Consider the following 19,587-nt stretch of genomic DNA (forward strand, 5'->3'; position numbering starts at 1 on the left):
TGTATTATATTAGGCTACTAAAGAATGATGGTATGTGATTAACACGAAATGGAAAGCATCGAAGGCTACTTTTTCATTAGCAAGTTATGTCATTGAATTGTACACAATATCAGTGCTAAACTCAAAAATATTACTCACTCAGAATCAGTCTTCTGCTAAATCTTTTAAATGAATCTTAAATATTGTTCAGTAACTGGTATGTCTACTGGGTTATTTTATGCAGGATCTTATCAATAAAACGGCTCCCAGCAGCGCAACTAAAACTAAAAACAGGCCTAGTTGTTTTTCACACTGATTCTGAATCCGAAATGGCCTCACGATGGCGCTGTTTCCCCGTGCACGAGTTTGAGGTTATACAGAACTTAACCTCACGGGGGCAGTATTGAGTTTACATGAATGCAGGTGGTGTGATGCTTGCTGAGATGTTTCTCCAATAATACTATTTCAGTTTGCACTACTTCGCCGTATGACTCACTTAGATAAGTGATTTATCTGTGTAATGGTACGAAGCGAATTATAAAATCGATCAATTTATATAAATGTACTTTTAAAGTAACTGCAAACAACGGGAGCTATCTATCAATTGAAATACTACTTGCACAATTTGCAGCTTTGCATACAACATGAAAACAATGGAATGGACCAAAGACTTTACATGAATGTTCACTGATTTCCTATTAAACACGTCTTGAATAAAAAAAAATGACGATTTGTTTTCGACCACATGAAAGAACAGACAGGATAATGACAAACGACATAGAAATCCAAAGACAAGTGATGACTGACGCTTGTTAATTTATTACAAAAAACATTGACACTGACAATATTTTAAAATACCTCTATTTTTTTCCCGTTGTTTTAGTGTTTGCTTTCTCTTCACAGTGATTCAATATGAACAAAGTGTATTACTACTGCTGAACCACTGAGCTTTACAAAAAGGAAACAAAGCACAGACATTTACAATCATTTGACTTCAACCAAAACAAATACCAGAACAATAATATTAACAAACATCCGCAAATTGAGTAAAAAATAGATTTTAATCTTTTAAATACAATATTTTGGAATACAAATATTGATTTGCTCTTTACTGTACGTATTATTACTATTGACTGTTATCACTAGTGTTACTGTTGAGGTTTGATTTACAGTATATGAATATACAGTAAAATGTGAAAACAAACATTTTGGTAAATTCTGGTATTGCTCATTTACATAAATATACACAGACACACAAAAACACCTAGCCATGAATTTAATTTATCTCTCAATCATTTGTTATGTTCTAAGTCTGACAGACAAAATGGCTTTATATAATGCTTACAATTATGAACACTACTGTAATATCATCATTATATTAGAGTTATTATTGACACAAACATTGACATATTTTACAGCTGTCTTTGAATGGACCCAATCATTCGTGGTTATGTACACAAATCATGACATCCCAATAACCACTTAGGAGAGACATTAACTCCTGTGTATAAAAGAAAAGGGAAAAAAAAAACTTCCTGAAATGTTAGGAAAAAACTTGTATTTTAGCTTTGATAAACGCATATAGATTGAATCAAAAAATGATATTGAGTTTATTGAAATATACCAAAATTCCCATAACAGCCAAACTGGCAGTATTTTAAAGAAAAGAGAGAGAAAGAGGAAGTTTTGCAGTGATCAACACGTATATTAGTGCCTGAAATCTGCAATACTATATTGAATAGAAATGTCAACACACACAAACACACGCACACACACACACAAAAAAAAGACAGGAATATAATGTCCACTGGCTTTCATATGCCTTAAAGTTAGTATTTCAACCACAAAAAGAGAAATCTAAAAAAACAATTCAATACAAAACAGACATTTTATAACAATCTCCCAAATGAATTGCTTTATTTCAATACCAAACCTGAGGCCAAGCTTCATAGAGTATATGGAAAACCAAAAACTAAAATCATGCCATGAGCACAGAATGAGCGACAGCAACTCGTATGATCATCCAAAAGGCCTGAATCACAATACGTCTTTTGTATTTTGTAAAAGTATTTTGGGCTAAAACTCTGCAGACCCAGATTGAAACTAGTCTTGAGCTGAAAATATCATAAATATCAACCATGGAATATTCTTTCATCAGCGTCTATGGCGTGTATTTGCAGTGAACCACTTTCAGAGCGCTCATACAATCATTGCTGCAAACATCATACAGTGAAAATCACCCTGAAAATGTGGCGTGACCTCCGAGGTCTGTCTCTGCACATCAGTGCTTTTCATTTTTAGTTCTTAAATTGGTGAAGAGGCCAAAATGGCAACTGGCTTTTCTTCCTCCTGTTTTCACATGTGTAGAATAAATAAAAGGTAGCGGAGTTGTAGCACTCTAAACGGAGTATGATTGCATATAATATCAGACGAGCGTCTGCAAACAAACAACTATGAGGAGACTACGCAAACATGTCTTAAAGGAACCCAACGAAGAGTCTCGAAGCGACGGCTCTGTTGGAGCCCATCTCGTGAGGCTTTCCAATTTGCATTTAATGTTGCTCTACACCACAGAGGCTTTCAGTTTGACTTTGAATATCACAGAACGACGGAGACTGTCCGACTGCGTCCATGTATAAATGGAGGATTACTATACGCAATATGATCTTTCCTCTGAACGAATGAAAAAGCTTGACAAGTGGCTCAATCGGTCACAAGCAGGCCAGTGTCATCCGAAGAATCGAGGACGTCCCCGGAAGGGTCCCAAGGCGTCCAAACAAATGATCACAGCAAAAAAAACAAAAAAAAAACTACAGTAGTGGCCTACAGGAGGAACAAACTCCCTGTTTACCCTGATTTAGACGCACTGTTGGTTCAGTTCAGCATTTATAGTACCCATGGTCTCCTGTTCACACAGTCCATATCCCAAAACGATGATGTTAATCTTTAAAACAACTGGCTATTATACAAAGGACGGCCTGCTTTTCTTGGAAATGTTCTACTATCAAAAAAAAAAAAGTGTCTTTCTTATGCGACTACTTCACAACTAAATTTAGTTTCAAAGCAGGACGTGGCAGGGCAGCCTCTCTCGTTTTTTTTTTTTTAAATGGCTGACATCAAATGGGTCATGAAGTCTTTCATATTGCTTTCCGTAATATGATGTTGCAGTGTAATTGCAGTACCAGTGTACACCAGTAAACTGAAGTTTGTCTTTTCTCCAGTAAGTCTTGACTTATGTTTTGCATATTCCACAAAAAGCTAGCGGGACAAAGTTAGATAGCACTTGTAGTATGGCGAGTGCATTATAAAAGACATTAACTTTACACAAGTGCCTTTTATGCACCAATTTAAGGAGAGAAAGAAAGCTTAATCGCTTGATTATAACTGTAGTGATTGGTGGCCTACTATCAGTAAATGAGGAGATATCACTGAATCGTATGATTCAGGTAAGAGTTCATATTGCTGCAGTCTCAGTAGGCGCCCTTGGCACGTAAATTTCTCTGAGTTTACAGTAATGAATTACACGTTGTGTGTGGTTCACCTAACACTGACTGATATAAATATGAAGTGTCTGAACTGACCCAAGCCTATGATGACGTGGTACCCATTGAAATCAAATGGAGGAGGAGGATTGGATGTGAAAGACTGCAGTACTGGCGGACAGCTAAACAAAGCGTCTTCTTCATATTCAACCCCCCCCCCCAAAAAAGTTCTCTTTTGGCTCTTGTAGCCCTTGCGCTCGCAAAAAGACTTTGGGCAAACTTTTTGCCCTTTTTCTTCATCCTTCATTCATCCGTCGTTTATTCTCTAGGGTGAGTCCATCATGGCCTCCAGCATCTCCAGGAAGAGTTTGTGCATAGGCACCCCGCCGCGGGTCTTGATGCTGTAGAAGGTGGTGAGGGCCCGGCCAGCGGTCTGCCTGAGGAGGGGCAGGGTGAGGAGGAGGCGTCCGGCACGCTGGGGGTCGTCAGGGCGTCGCTGGACCTCCATCTCCAGCAGAGCTTGATGCAGCAGGTCCCGTAACTTCTGCACGGCCTCCATGTCCTCAATGTACACCGAATCTGAAGAGAGGAGAAGAGGACGAGTGTTTAGACCATCATATCTAAATAAATCATTGTCATTCTAGTGAGGGTGTTAATTAATTTATGTGAAAGACTGCAAAAGTTTGTGAATAAATCAAACATTTCTATCCCAAGTGTTTATGAGAACAAAATAGCCACTGACTTCCAGAGACACTAGTGCAAAATAGAAATAGTAACTACTATTGAAGCTACTTTTATTAAATATAATAAACAGGGTTCCCACGGGTCCTTGAAATCCTTGAAAGTAAACATACATAGATACAGGTCCTTGAAAGTGCTTGAATTTATTTTGTGCAAGAAGTTTTCTGGAAAAAATTCCCTCCAGTCCGCTAATGTGTTATTTCGCCAACAGTTTGTGGCCTATGCATACTAGCTTGCTTGATTTATGTTAGTTACGCGCATTTACACGTTACGTTAAGAGTTTCCCGCGCGAGGTACTTTGTGTTGTACGTTGCCATGACGTTCAAATGTGCACGAAACTACTACGATGATACCTCAATGTTTCACAGACACAGCGTGAAACATGGCAAAATAGGCTGAAACGATGTAACCTTGCTCTCTCTTGAAATGTGTCCCCACATTAAGTCCTTGTATTTGAGGGTAATGGACCTGGAAAGTCCTTGAAAGGTCCTTGGATTTGAAGTCAACCAAGGTGTGGGAACCCTGAATAAATTACATGTGACTTAATAGCGAGCAGACAAAACCCTCTGATGAAATTTGGTCACAGATGCTTTATCTGGAGTTATGTATCAATTATTAGCCAATAATTTTGGCATATCTAAATGACCAGAACAATATTTTCTTTTCTTCTCAGAGCAAATTATTCAGTCATAGGAAATTAATTAAGTAATTTCCTATCTAGTAATGTGATTCCATCATAGTTTATGCACAGACCTTCTAACTGAAATAAAACATGTCTCCACCTCAAGTGAATGTTTAAATTTTGTATGTGCATTGGGGACATTTTTTGTATCTTGGTTTTTCCATCCAGCTATTTTATGCAAAATTTGCATAAAATTATGTAGATGTAAACCTGAAAGATCAAGTTTGGTGAATTGGAAAGTCGTGGAGACATTTGACGAATAGAGGACCTAAACATTACAGATTTAAATCAGGGCAAGAACCATACCTCAGTTTACTGCATCCTTTCTGAATAAAAGTATGAATTTCTTTAAAAACAAACAAATATACTAACTCTTTTGAACGTTAGTGTATATTTTTTTTGTGATTTATTATAATGAAAGAGCTTTACATCATATTCGGTTTGTTGTGATGTTCGAAGAAATTCTGACTGCCCCAAGTCTAGCTTTATGAGGATTACTGAGAGAAGCAGTTACAAATGCAGGTTTGGAACAACAATTCAAATAATCTGATACATATAATCTTGTGCTAATTATTAACTGTTGTCACTTGTGCTAAATGTCACTGACCCATGGATAAGTCTGTTGGTGGGGGTTAATGTTTAGCATGTACACACAGATCTGTGAGGCATAAGGAAGAGGTCTTGGGTGTGTTCAAGATTCAAAGCATGCGACTCCCAGTATTTGCATAACAAATACAGATTCTGTGGGTGAAGCAGATACGAGGGTTGAATTTATTATTTACAGTAATCAAAAGTTTCATGGGTTCTTCCAGGTGGGGGAAGAATTCGTACAAGCAGACAGTGACAAGATAGGTACGTTTACGACACAAAACAGAATATGGTCTGGTCTTAATTACTGGGTGACTCAGTCAGGTCAGGCGGGTTTTGATCAGAGGGTAACCAGTCGGTCAGGGAACAAAAATAGAAGCGGAATGAATGAGTCATTAATAGGAAAATCTGGACAGGAAGCGCACCTGAGTTGGTGAGCGCGATGGCCTTGAGCATGACAAACTCCTCGCGGTCCAGCTGCAGGGCCCTGAAACGGCGTGCGAGCTGACTGATGGCAGCATTGAGTTCGGTCAGACCGGCCACACGAGACATCTCCTCATCCAGCACGAAGTCCTCGGCAAACACCACCTCGTCCTCGCAGCCGAGAGAGCGGTAAGCCACCCCCAACACCAACACCTCCAGCCACACCGACTGCAGCACGGACATCTGGTCAGCCAGTGACAGAGAGAGGAAGCCTGGATGAGGGAGGAAAAAGAGAGAGCTTGACAATACATGTCCATTGGTGCAAAAAAAAATTAATAAAAAAAAAATGCTCAAATTGCACAAACACAGACAGTTTGTCTTAAATCAATGCAAGGATGGTCAAAAAGATCTGCCAGTCTATTATGTCAGTAATATTAATAATAAAAAAAAATGTATTACACAAAAAAGAGAAAACCACTTTACTGTTTACTGAATAATTATTTTAGAAAAATTGAAGCAATTTTCACTTAATTGAGAAAAGCTACATGACGTTTTAATTCATATTGTTATAATGTTTTTAATAGTATTGTTGTATTTTAAATTATAACTCATTTATTTTGACTTGGTATTGAAAGTGGCATTCAGATTCTGAGAAACTGCTTTTGAAATATGAATTCAATATAGTAATACGTCATGATGCAAAACTCCAGCAGTTGGTAAATTCTGAAAAGCTTATGACAGATGTCAAGACCTTTACCTCAGAATTGGCATTTTTCACCACTTGTTTGCATAAAGTTGAACATTTCTCAGCTTTTTGACAATGTAAATGCCATAATACCCCGAGCAAGCCAGCTGCTCACCTCCTACAGAGACTAAGAAAGGCTTGCTCATCTCAGATCTAGTGGACACGCACAGTGAGAGATGTGTGGAGAGCAGCATGAGAGTTGTTGATGATGAGTACAGAGACACAGTGGACACTCACAATAGTGCTCTAAAATTGGAGGTCTTGAAAATAGCCAGAGACTGACTAAAGCACTTGAATTCGCTCCTTCCAAGACTGAGCTCGGACAGCAATTAGGAGAAAAGTCTTCCACATTCTGACTGTAGCTCTGACTCACCTGCTCCAGTTCCCTTCAATTATAATCTTTCTTTAGGCACCTGTTCTCTGCAGAAAGGTGTGATTGATCAGCACATTCCAGCAGTGCAGAAATGTGAGAAACATCAAATATCATTGATTAACAAGCTCCTACTGTTTTCTAGCTGGCATTGTCATAGCCTCTTGAAATGTTAGCCTGTTATTGGCACATAGACATTATTCACAGCAGCGCCATCTTAAGTGGCTGTGAGGGATAGACGTACATCTCTTCAGTGGGTTGTACTGTTATTTAATGTGTTTCTGGATTGTTCTGCTGATGAAACACTGAAAAAATATCTTTAAGAAGTTTCAGTAGACAAAAAAAACTCCAGACAACATGAGCTGTGGAAAATTATAAGTGATATACAGCTTTACAGCAGATGCCATTGAAAACACAGTATAAGTCTATCCCTCACATCCTTGCTTTCATACCCGTCATGGCGCTGCTCTGAATAAGGTCTATTGGCATCTGGGCTGCGTTCAGCTCCGACAAAAAGTTGCAAAACGTTTTTTTAAACGGAAATAGTGGTGAGTTGTTCTGATGAGGCAAGAGTTGCAATTATGGCAGCTGAAGACCATTCTTCGTGTTCTTTTTGAAGAATTTTCAGAGCCTGATGAAATCGGTATAAATGCGTGTTTAATACTGCAAAATACACTCGATGTTACAGTCACTGTCCTTGCCGTCCAGAATAAAAGAGAACATCCCAATCGAGTGAAGGGATTTGTGGAAAATGTGGTTCCTAATTATGGTGATCAACATTTGCCTCGCATTTCAGGATGAAAAGACAAACATTTCAGGTGAAGGATAATCCACTTCTTACCTCCGAGACTGTGTTATGATCTATATGACGTATTATTTTTATTGTGAGTATTAGGCTTATCATTATTGCTGATCACTGTTGATATGCTATATTTTTACTATAAAACTCTTACGATAAACATGTCTTCTAATATCTTCAAGTGTTGCGTATACCGAGCTGCAGCGAACACATTTGTAAACGACTTTACTTGGACCCATTGTGCGAGCTGTCTCGTTAACACCGCGTGGTTTATATACATGTTGCTGCTGATTGGGCTGACATTTTGACAACCAAGGGCTGACAACCCGGAAACCGAAGCAAAACTCTGCCCACCGGTTTGAGCTTGAACGTGCCCCTGATCTGCTCTTCTTCCAAACGCCAAGGCCCGGTTTCACAGACAGGTCTTAGATTAAGCCAGGATTAGGCCTTAGTTCAATTTGGACATTTTAGTGCCTTTTATAAATGTGCCTTAGAAAAAAAAAAATTACTGGTTTGCATCTTGAGACAAAACAAAGATTTGTCAGTTAAGCTGCTTTCAGTTAAAACAGCTCAAACATGCATTTTAGTCTTGGACTAAGCTTAAGCCTTGTCTATGAAACCGGGGGCAAGTATATTAGTGGTATTTGGCTAGTAAGTAACACTTTTCCCAGTAAAAAGCATCAGTATAACTAGATCAAGATCAAGAAGAACAAGAATTTGCATGAGTAAACATGATGAGTAACTTCTTTTTTCTTTTCTTTTTTTTACCACAGAGCAAAAGAGGATATTTCAAAAGAGGATGTCTGCTACTCTCGGCACAGACTGCAGAGGACCTTTGCTGCTAAAATTAGTACCATTATACTACTTAATTCTAGTGGAAAAAATGAGCCCTTCATAAGATCTGGTCCATATTGCTAATTATTCAGTCAATAGCCTGTCTGACCAACGTAAAACCACTGTTCATTATGTTTTCATTATCAGTTCACAGTGCATGCAATTTATCTCAGATAGATTAAGCCATAATAATACACCACCATGAAAAAACTGCAGGAAATAAGACTAATTAACAAACCAACACCAGACTAACAAAGCAGAATATGCAAATATATACGTATATATAAAAAGTTAACAATACTAGTTGTAAAAAAAAAAAAAAATGTAATGCCACTTAACTGGTAAACTTTGCCAGGGGATTCCTGACCAAATCCAATGACTTTTTTTCATCCTCTTAACCTTATTCAAATCCATATTAACCCTAAAATACTATGTTTCCAGGCAAACTGATATAAAACCATTTAACCCCTTAGTCAATAAATCAAAGAAGAGCTTACCGGATCCAAAAAGTACATTCCAGTTTCATGTGCAATATGAATCAGGCAGTGAATCATGTTGTCAAAGGTCGCGGAAGGCATAACTATGTGGTAGTTTTACTTTTGGCTTAATTTAAGTAACAGGAGAGTGAGAAACTTGTAGCTCGACACCAGAACAGTCTCCTTGCCAACCATCTCGCAGTTCCTCTCCTTGCACTCACTTACCAGGAATGTGCTTGGCCCAGCCGATGATAACAACTAGTTCCCGGTCGGCCAGATCACAGAGAGTGGTGAGCGTGCGCTGGGCCGTGTCGGGCTGCAAGGGGTCTGGCATAGCAAACAGCTTTTCTGGCTCCGCCACCAGCAGATGAGACACAATGATGCTGGATGAACCTGAGAGAAACAAAATAAACGTTACTCAGCTAAATAATCAAGTCAAGCCAAAGTTTATCTATCAAATGTACAAAATTATATAATTGCGAGCAATTTTTTCAAAAATAAAATGGTCATTAAAAACATTTAAAATAATTAAATAAACAAATAATTTTTTATTACCCTTCTCTCCCTCTTTTCTTAAAGGTATCGGTGCACTCTGGTACGTGGCATTCTCCACCTCTGGGCGTCTCTTGTACTTCTGCCGTCCTCCTCTGACTCTGTCCAGGCGGACTCCTACACCGAACGCACACACCAAACACAGAAAGAGGATTAGGGCATTGGCACTGCCTGTGGGTCACACCGTACACTGTGAGGTACTTCGGTATCGTAAAAGAGAGGACTGGTTGTGCTGGCCAGGTGCCACCTCACCTTCTTTGAGCATGCCTACTTTGAGGCACTTGGTGAAGCGACATGCCTGACAGGCCTTCCTGCGGCGCTTGGTGATCTCACATTCATTAGAGGCGGGACAACTGTACTCAATATTGCCTGTTGGATGGAGGTGAAGACGTCACACAAGAGTTCACAGCAGTGTTTCCTATAGAATTAGGTTTTTGTAGCGAGAAGCCACTTGCTCTTTATAAAAAATATTAGATATTTATAAACAATAAATATCATTCAATAATACAATTATTATTTAAAATATAGTTTTTACATTTATTTAAATATCTAAATGTCATATGATCAACCAGTCAGTAATGATACTTTCAAAAACGATGATAGGGAAAACCGCTATTGCTTAATTTGAGTCAGACATGACTAAAGGGGAGCAGGAAACACTGATTCAGACCACTAGCGGGCTTGGCTTACTTACAAGTTATCTGTAACGACAAGTGAATCTGTAACACAGTATGACATGCTCACCCTGTATGGTTCTTTTGAAGAAAGCCTTACAGGCTTCACATGAAGCCACTCCGTAGTGGTAGCCAGACGCCACATCTCCACACACCAGGCACAGCCTTTTGGGAAGCGTGCTTAGTGCATACTTGCAGCGGCCTCCCCCGCTGCCGGTGGAGCCCTCCTCGGCTCCATCTGCACCCTCCTCCTTAAAATGGCAACGTAGAGCGGGGGTGTAAAGGGGCGGGGAGTAGCGGCCAGCGCCTTCTCCTCTGGAACCCCCTCCTGCACTCTGAGAGGAATCTGAGGACGCTCCTCCCGGGCTGGTCCTCCCGCCGCCGCCTACTCCTCCTCCTCCTCCGCCTCCTCCTCCTCCCTCAGGACTGCTGGGTTCAGCCTTTATGTACAGGTCGGAGCGTCGCTCTCTGGAAGACATGATACCTGAGGAGAAATATGTGAGACAATGAGGGACCTTTTTAGTTTAACTTCATCATCATCATCATCGTCTTGATGAGGTCAAGAAAGAATGCTATTTTTCCCGAATATCGGAACGCGTGCAAATGTGATACTGATTTTATACAACAGTTCAAGTTAATATTAAAGGTATAGTGGAGGATTTTCTTTTTCCGGGTGGATCATCAAGACTATTGGTCCTCCTAATTGTCAATCATTCTGGTGATATGTTTACGTAAGGCCGTCGTACGTGCTCGTCCTTTCTGCGCATGCGCACTTTCAGGTGTATATGTGTGGTGAGCTACGGTTTCAGCCATTCATTGAAGCTCGCCGTTCTCACCGGGTTTTTTCAAAATGTCTGAGGGTCGCAAGAGAAAAGGTGTCTACGAATTGTATGACAAGAAGAGAAAGGCCTCTGAAGAAAGAAACAAGACCAGAGTGTTTTTGGGAGAATATTTCACACGCTGGCGTGCGCTAAAAGCACAGGTTGGGCTTCCAACTGATGCCTCAGTCGCGAAGTTTCTACTCGACAGGTAAAGTTTGGCATGCTATTTGGAGAAATCCATTTAAAATCACTGCTAGTAAAAGTTAATGTAAGCTATGATTAGCAATGCTAGCCCTGGCACAAGTCACGCACCGCGCAGACACGGTAAACATCTCTCGTACACACGTTTAATAGGCGTTCCCTCTCGGGAGCAGGTAGAGTGTTGCGCATGTGCATTTTTTCAAAAAGTGGAGATGGCGGTTCTTTTCTAAAATTCGGGAAAATCCTCCACTATACCTTTAAGTGAGTTACATTTTAGACAATATTATCTGTTTTTGCGGTTGTATAGTAGCCTATAATTTCATCCCCCCCCATCATTTCAAACTTACATATTAAAAATTTTTATTTGATATCTAAAAAAAAAATAATGTTATAACAGTATTTACATAATTGTAACAGCCCTATAGTCTTATTCAAATTTTTTGATTGCACTCAAAAATTTGACAACATGACATTTGATAAGGTTAGCATAAAAAAAATGCCTTATTAAAAGTACAAAAGCCACCGGAAATTGTTTTAAGTGGGCAAATATAATGGAAAAGTGAATTACTGTTACTGAGAACAACCACCTCCCCTTAATAGGAGAAAGTACACCCCATATTAAATCTGTGAAGACTACTGCTAAAAACTAACTCAATCCAAGACTGTGCTGTTGTCAGCCTCTGGGAATCTTGTCAGGTCATTAATGCACACAATCAGACTGTCTTAAGTGAATGTAAACAGACAGGACAAAAAAAATTAAATGCGTGTCTAAATATTGAATATGTGCAGTAGGCCTTACAATGTAAATGCAGCAAGTCTAATTTAAAAGAAGAATTTGTAAAGAAGCAATAAATGGCAAACAGAAGAGGGGACTACTGTTTATTTTTCAGTAATCCTTGCTCTTTTCTTTTTGTTAACACGCAGGTGCATGCTGAGCAAGCAAACAGCCTTCGAGCCCAGAGACGAACAAGCACCTATATGTCCTCACTCTCAAGCAGTGTTATGTTGGGAAGACTCTGAACAGTTTTTGAACAGTACTGCACAAATCTGTCCATAATCCGAGTGCCATGGCCTCAGTCCACACCAGATTAGGGTCATTAATCCAGGAGAGGGAACCAAACGTCTAATTATACCTCCACAAAAGATGCCCTACAGACTCTTAACCGCTCCACGGTACCCACAGTTCATAAACCCCCCTCGGGGATAAACTGCCCTATGATGCCATTTCTTAAATTTGCTGATCTTGCCATTTTATGCGAAAAAATGTATGCGACAAAGAAAAGGGGTCTATCACAATCGCACATAAAAAAAATTACCCAAGATGCGTAACGACTGCCAAGTAGGGAACACAACCAGCAATGATTTATGCTCCTCATGATTACTGGAGCAATACTGGGGTTGTGGACTTTCAGATTGAGCAGCTTCTGAAATATATATATATATAGGTTAATGCACATATACGGACTCACATCATGATCATAGACTCTCTGCCACTCGGATTATGGTCAAAAACTACATTTCCCCCTTAATTTGTCCTCAGCGGATATCACACAGACACTATTCCCCTTTCACCTGGTTGGATGTGATGTGTTGCAACTTTGGCGAGTGTGCAGAATGTAACTGTGCCCCACTGCCTCCAAGTCCACTGTACTTTCTGCCAAACATGTTCATTCTGCCTCTACCACACTTACATTAATTTGAACTCTGAATTTAACCTATACCAACAGAATGGTATTTATATGATGAATGTGTGTGAAGGAAATCAACAGTAACAGTAATGACGCTTACATGTCACTTGGTCTCATTCTTTAGCTTTGCCTTGTTCTTTGAGCACTTTACTGAACCCAATCACGTGGCTACAGTGAGGACACGCGCCGCTTCACAGGAGGTAAATGATCCAATCGCTCATGGTGAGGACAAGCTGAGATCTCAAAATCCCTCATCAAACTGAACGAACCGGATATGGAGAAACGTTCCGGTTCAAACACATGAAACTGTTAAATGACAGACTACAAAGGAAAAGGGGCAAACGAATCATGTGGTGCCAACCTCCATCATCATCATTAACATCATCACGCACGGGCGTTCACGCAGAAGTTCACGCAAATGTGTCACACCTCACCGATGTGCGATTTCCGATGCGGCTCATTACATAGAAAAGGTGGACTTCAAAAGGTGAGAAATTTGATGAGGTGATGAGAAGTCCAACAGTGAGTCGGTTCTTTCGACCAGTTCATTTCAAAGAACCGCTTCAAAACGATTTAGCGCTCTTTTGCGTCATCGCGTTATTACGTAATCACGTGGTCCGTGTCATCACGGCGTGGCATATTTCATGCTTTAACGCTCCAGAAAAGCAACATATTACTGTTTATTACGTTTTATCAATAAGACAGCTTATCATAATTGATATGCCCCAGATCAGTTTGTTGCAGCAACACGTGGAAACAAAGTCACCTGAAACCTTTTATTTACATGGGCTACTATTAATTTATTCCTCTCGGCTGAGTTTACGTTTTAATGCTATTTATTAAAACCAAATCTTGCTTGTTGATATAACTATTTTACAAACAACTCGTAAATATATTTCCAGTACGTTTTAAAGCAACTTACTTTTCGACACGTAAGTCAAATCTTATCATCAAATCACTCGGTTTTGCTCAAAACGAATCGGACATGACAGTTATGAGTTGTTCACTCAAGAACTGCTCGAACCGAGTCAGCCCGGTTCACTAAAAAGATTACTAAATAATGATTAATTCAAAGCAAATTTTGAATATAAAAACAGCTATATTCGGTGTGCTGTTTTTGCTACTTTATCAACCGAATCAAACGTTTCCTATAGGTCTGGTCTGTAAAGCTTACAAATTCTAAATACATCCGTATTTATGCTCGTTTGCATTTTTATTCCCCCTTAAGAATGTTTAAAAGGCCAGTTCTGTGTTGCTCTCATAAGAATCAGCCAAATGGTTCTCTAGCTTAGCTTTCGCTAACTTACCTACTCATTCAAGATCAAGATACGTCCCACCTCCTCCAAACGTCTCTACCGGAGAACATGTACCCAAAAATAGCTATGCATTGACTCACACAAATAAATCCGTCTGTGTTCCCTTAAACATGCCTGAATAAGCGTAGTTTAGTTAGCAATGAGCATCTTTGAACTTCACTTTCCCCCTGACAAACGTGTCATGAGTCATTGGCTGCCCTCAGGAGGAAGGAGGAGAGTTGCTCATATGCAGCCACACACACACACATTATGTACAAAATATATTAATTTCAGATAACCATGCAATAATGATTGATAAAGCCAGATATGTTAATGTTTGATGTAATGAGAGACAGAAAAGGGTAAGAGAAAAATCAGCGACTCAAAATACAGGTCTGAACTCAAACAAACATCTAGGATTATACATCTTACTGCAACTATTCCCAGCTGAATCCCTATTTTTTAATTACTTAAAAATAAACTTTATATTTTTAAATTACATACATGCTTTAAATAGGATATAATATGAAAATTAAAATAATCAGAGTATGAATAAAAATAAGAGAAAAAGCTTTTTAGAGAACAATTAGCTTACCTTTTGCTTAAAAGCCAAAGGTCTTTAGTCTTGTTGTGTATGCTGGAAATCTTCCCACTTTATTTTGGAGTCAGAAGACTGCAGGTCAGTTCAAACTGGGTATCAGGAACCCTGGCAAGAATAGAGAAAGTTAGTGATACATCAACACAATAAATATTAGACTGAATATGCATGACAGATATGTGCATTACAAAACAAGGCCTCATAAAATGTATTGCTTCAGCAGAGGCACATATTGCTATCAAGTGGCTAAATAATAAACAAAACCGAAACCACCATTAGTCTGAACCACATCTTCTTCTCGAAACTAAACCTCGCTAAATTAAACCTCCCATAAAAGCATTGCAGATATCCAACAAAAATGCCAGATTTAATCAGAGACAACATTAGCTGTAAATGTGGTCTCAGCAGCATTAGGTCTTGCATTGTTTTTTTCTTTTGAAAATGAGTCAGTCCTGGTCAATGTCACACAAACCTCTAGTAGGGCTGTATAAGAGCCTGATTTGTACCCCATATTAATCTGTGTGTTTATTACACCGTATCCATGTTTTACCCCTCACCACCTTCCCCATTAGGCACAAAATGCTGACTGAGAGAGAAACCATTTCTTTGTCTTTCTCCCATGCAACCATTCTCTGGTCTTGCTCACTGTCATTCACTCAATCTCGGCACGCATTCGGACTCTTGGATACTCTCATATGATTGCTGCACACAACATTCCCCCTCCCCCCTCCGCTCTCTGACACATTCCAAAGGTCAAAGTCACTGGAGGGGTTTGAAGGACGGGCACAGTAACTCCAAAAGGGCTCTATGTGACAGCAAACACAATGTGCTTCACGGCTGAGAGACAATTCTTATAAAAGAGATATGGGTAATTGCAGGGTTAATTAACTAAAACTAAAACCATAAAAAACATTTTCATTACTTGATATAAAATAAAATAATATATATATATATATATATTCAGATATTAAATGTGCATTGATAAAACTATGAGCAGGTAAAATTGTCTTACAGAAAACTGAGTCAAAAATGTATTCATAGACTTTCACTTTAATTTTTTTTACATTATATTTAGAGACAACTAACACAGTTTGTGGCCTCTGAATATACTCCACTAATACATTTTATCTTTCAGTGACTGAAATAACAGGTAGCTTATGAAGAGATATGGTGTAACTAACAGCATTAATTAATTATGTTTTAAATGAACAATGTCTTTGTCACATTTTAAAAGTACAAAAGTAAAGTTGTTTTAGACTTCAATGCTGTTGTTGGCATGGACTGTAACATTAGTTAAAGATTTCTACTTGGTTTTTTTTCTATCATTTAAGGTTACTGATTTATTTTTTGAGGTACACTAGTTAAGAACAGCTCTACTTTTTAGAATTAAACCTATTCTTACACTAGTCACAGTAGTCAGTAATAGGGCTGAATGATACTGGAAAAAAACTGACATTGCGATATTTTGTTTTTCTGCCATATATATTGCGATATGAAACCGTTTCACCAGATGAATAGCTCTATTTGGAAAGAATGATTGGAGTGATTTTGTAGGGGAATGAATCTGCTTATAAAATAATAAATTACAAGCATAGATAAATACAATAATACAAAGATACAAATGAAATAAACAGTGCTTTAGCCTATGTTTTTCAGGCAAGTCTAACAGTATCCAGCTACAGAAATTGAATAATCAAGTGTAAAATAACACTACATAGTCTTCACTGTATAAATGTAATATAATTCATCTTTGTTAAAGCAACAAAGTTATTGCAGTATCAATGCTAAAATTATATATCGTGAAGCCCTAGTAAGTATAGTTGTCAGGTGGTGCTGTGTGTAAAATTAAAGCATAATAGCAGTGATCAACTGATTTCCAAGGTAAAGTTTACTATGTAAATCTAATTCTCAGCAGAGAAATTAGAGATAAGTACTGTGTGTTAGTCTTTGAACTTCGACTACAGTATGCATACATGCAACTGCAGAGCAAAGACTGTCAGAGCAGACCTCAAAAGGTGACCTTGTTCAGTGAGCCTTGACCATTGAAGGGTTGATTGCTAAACTGGATTACAACTTCTTAAGAGCAGAGATTCCCAATCACATCCAAGAGGGGCCTAGTGGTCAACCGGAACATCAAAGACAGTTTCTATAAAGTATCTATACACTACCATTAGAATTTAATCACATATGTAACCCATACAGTAGACTCATATGTAAATGTTAAAAAAGGTTTCAAAAATTGCCTCAAGCTAAAACTTTAGTTGTGTTTAGATTAGTTTTTTGTTGTGCTGATTATATGGCAGTCATCTTGGACTTAAGCCCTGCAACGTTTGGTTTTTACGTGTGCGCTATTGTATGCATAAAGTGCACAAGACACAAATTTCGTCATCAGCATAGTACGTGCGTCTTTTACACACGAGGCCCGACTTTTCTAACCGTGTGTACTCTGTGCTCACAGTTCACATGCGCCTTGAGAGAGATTCAGGGATACCGCAACTCTAGTTTAAGCTGCCTATTGAATTTCTCATAACTTTCGGAGAGAAAAAGCGCAGACACTGGACAAAGGATGAAACTTGCTAGCGCGCATGCGTCCAGCACCTGTGTTCACGCACACTATAAAATGGGAGTATACTTTTAAAGGCAATGCGTTCTACTGTGCCGAAGTGCCGTAAAAAACAACAACAAAAAAACAAGTAAAGTTTGTGCTTTATACTGATAACTAGAGGCAAGATGCAGAATCACAGAGATTTTAGTTACTAAAAATGTGCTATTTGCAGATTCAACCATTATAAATTTATTCCAAAAATGTTCAATAACAAGGATGTTACAGACTCGGCTGGTCACATTACGTGATCTCAACATGTCTTCCCCCAAATTGCTCCATATAAAACAAATCAGCTTTTATCAACATTAAAAAAAAGAGTTACGATAGTTATCAGTTGCGATAATATTTTTTTTCTCTATTGTGACGTATATCTAAATAAAATGTCCATTTAATTTTTTCCAAATGTCCATTTTGTCCATCTGGAATTGATTGGATCGTTTGATCTTTGTGGTTTGCTGTTGCTGTGATCTCATTTGAGTGGCAGGTTTGACCCTCCCTCGTGCCAGTAAACACGTCATCAGAGGAGAGACGCCAGTGCAAGAGGGAGGGGGAAGTTGTATTTGAGTAAAGATTACGAGGGCACATTAATTAAAAATAATAATAATGATGAGCATGGATAAATCATTTTTAATAAACACTTCAATATCTCCATTTAAAATAGGAATGGTCCATATTGATTTCATGGTGACTTTCATCTCTTGTCAGAGGACATCATTTTAAACTGAGTTTAAACTTTCGAAATAATAAACTATTTCTTTGAGTGTAAAACTTTTTAATGTGGGAAACGATTAAGCCTGTGAGGCGTAAAGTACGTACAGCTTTTGATTAGCCTACATTTGATAAACATAACCACTGCTACCAAGTCTGAGTGCCCACAGACTTTTAAAAGCCAAATAAAATTACTACGTTCTTGTACCAATTGCATTACGTCAGTGACGACGTGTACAATAATATAAGCAGATCTGTCGCTTCAGGTAGGCTAGTTTGTTTTCAGAAATGCTGGACCCGGTAATGCGACATGTCTCGAGTACTAGAGTCCGAGGTAAAAATCTCACGCGCTGACACAATGCACGAGCCAGGGGACAACTCGATCAAGGTCAGCGTGCTGCAAAGTGTTACTGCGGACTTTCCCCCCCTTTTTATCGCAGTAAGAAGCGCATAATGCTCATTTATATGCAACGATTAAGCAACAGTCTGCGAATTCAAATGTTAAGCACTAAATCAAATCTGTTAAGACATGTTCTCGGTGCTGTTAGTAGTCGTTCAAACAGCAAACTATCAGAACACACTGACCTATTTACAGTGTAAAGTTTTTACTGCTGAGCGTAACATGGAAATATCGGTAGCGACAGTTGCCAGTGATGGTCTGTATGGCGACAGTATCATGATTATCTGACAGGTTCACAACAAGCGCATTAGCATTAAACGCACAAAATAAAGGATACTGCGTTGCTGGATGCCGGTTGGCTGAATACTTACCAGTAATTCAGAGAACATTGCTGGTGCCTCGAAAACAACCAAGGAAACCAGTGAGCAAAACAGTAAATCCTACAAAGGACTATCACATAAATTACAACACTGTGTCTTGTCCTAAACTGGGATTTAAAGAGCAGATACTCTGCCTATTTGCTGAGGTGGGCTACCTTACTTAGCAATTCTGGTGCTGTACTACGTACGATACGGTAGGCTATATGTGACGTAAAATCAATGCAACTACTCGATAATTTGAATGAATGGCGGCGCGAGTGCAGTCAGTTGAGAAAGCGCGTATGTTTAATCCATGTTTGATTCGCTCTTCCCAGGACTAGTTCCTCATATTGCTGTTTCGGTTGTCACTGGAAGCCTGAATCCCGTCTTCCGCTAATACAGCTGAGATCCCGGTTACGTATATCCTCGTTGTTTCTCCTCCCTCTCTGCTCTTGCGTCTGCTGTTTCTCCGTTACGTCCACTCCCGCTTCCAATCACGCGTCCTCGCGCCTCCGTCACGAGCGTCAGCAGCAGCGCTTTAAACAATAAAGAGAGGTTGACCTACTG

The 19,587-nt window shown here is 39.0% G+C and overlaps 1 protein-coding gene across 2 annotated transcripts; it reads right to left on the bottom strand.

Annotated features, from left to right (window-relative positions):
• Positions 1 to 778: 778 nt before the first annotated feature.
• On the bottom strand, positions 779 to 19,492 carry esrra (estrogen-related receptor alpha). Of its 2 annotated transcripts, XM_082140179.1 has the most exons (8): positions 19,033 to 19,492; positions 14,946 to 15,056; positions 10,416 to 10,829; positions 9,924 to 10,040; positions 9,675 to 9,788; positions 9,345 to 9,512; positions 5,898 to 6,167; positions 779 to 4,040 (listed from the first exon to the last, which is right to left on the bottom strand). In XM_082140179.1, the coding sequence occupies exons 3-8, from the start codon at positions 10,822 to 10,824 to the stop codon at positions 3,787 to 3,789; spliced, it is 1,332 nt and encodes a 443-aa protein (XP_081996305.1). In that variant the 5' UTR covers positions 10,825 to 10,829; positions 14,946 to 15,056; positions 19,033 to 19,492; the 3' UTR covers positions 779 to 3,786. The 2 variants fall into 2 exon arrangements, with proteins under 2 accessions (XP_081996305.1, XP_081996306.1); XM_082140180.1 differs by lacking the exons at positions 14,946 to 15,056; positions 19,033 to 19,492 and adding an exon at positions 14,363 to 14,659.
• Positions 19,493 to 19,587: the final 95 nt, after the last annotated feature.

This window comes from Leuciscus leuciscus, assembly GCF_965113295.1.
Source record: "Leuciscus leuciscus genome assembly, chromosome: 16".
NCBI classification, from domain to species: domain Eukaryota; kingdom Metazoa; phylum Chordata; class Actinopteri; order Cypriniformes; family Leuciscidae; genus Leuciscus; species Leuciscus leuciscus.

Excerpts from the sequence above, each read along its gene's own strand:
- esrra (XM_082140179.1), bottom strand. The coding sequence starts at position 10,824 with ATGTCTTCCAGAGAGCGACGCTCCGACCTGTACATAAAGGCTGAACCC. Across the intron at positions 10,041-10,415 it reads CTTCAAAAGAACCATACAGG|GCAATATTGAGTACAGTTGT; the intron begins GTGAGCATGTCA and ends TCCATCCAACAG. Across the intron at positions 9,789-9,923 it reads AGTAGGCATGCTCAAAGAAG|GAGTCCGCCTGGACAGAGTC; the intron begins GTGAGGTGGCAC and ends CGTTCGGTGTAG.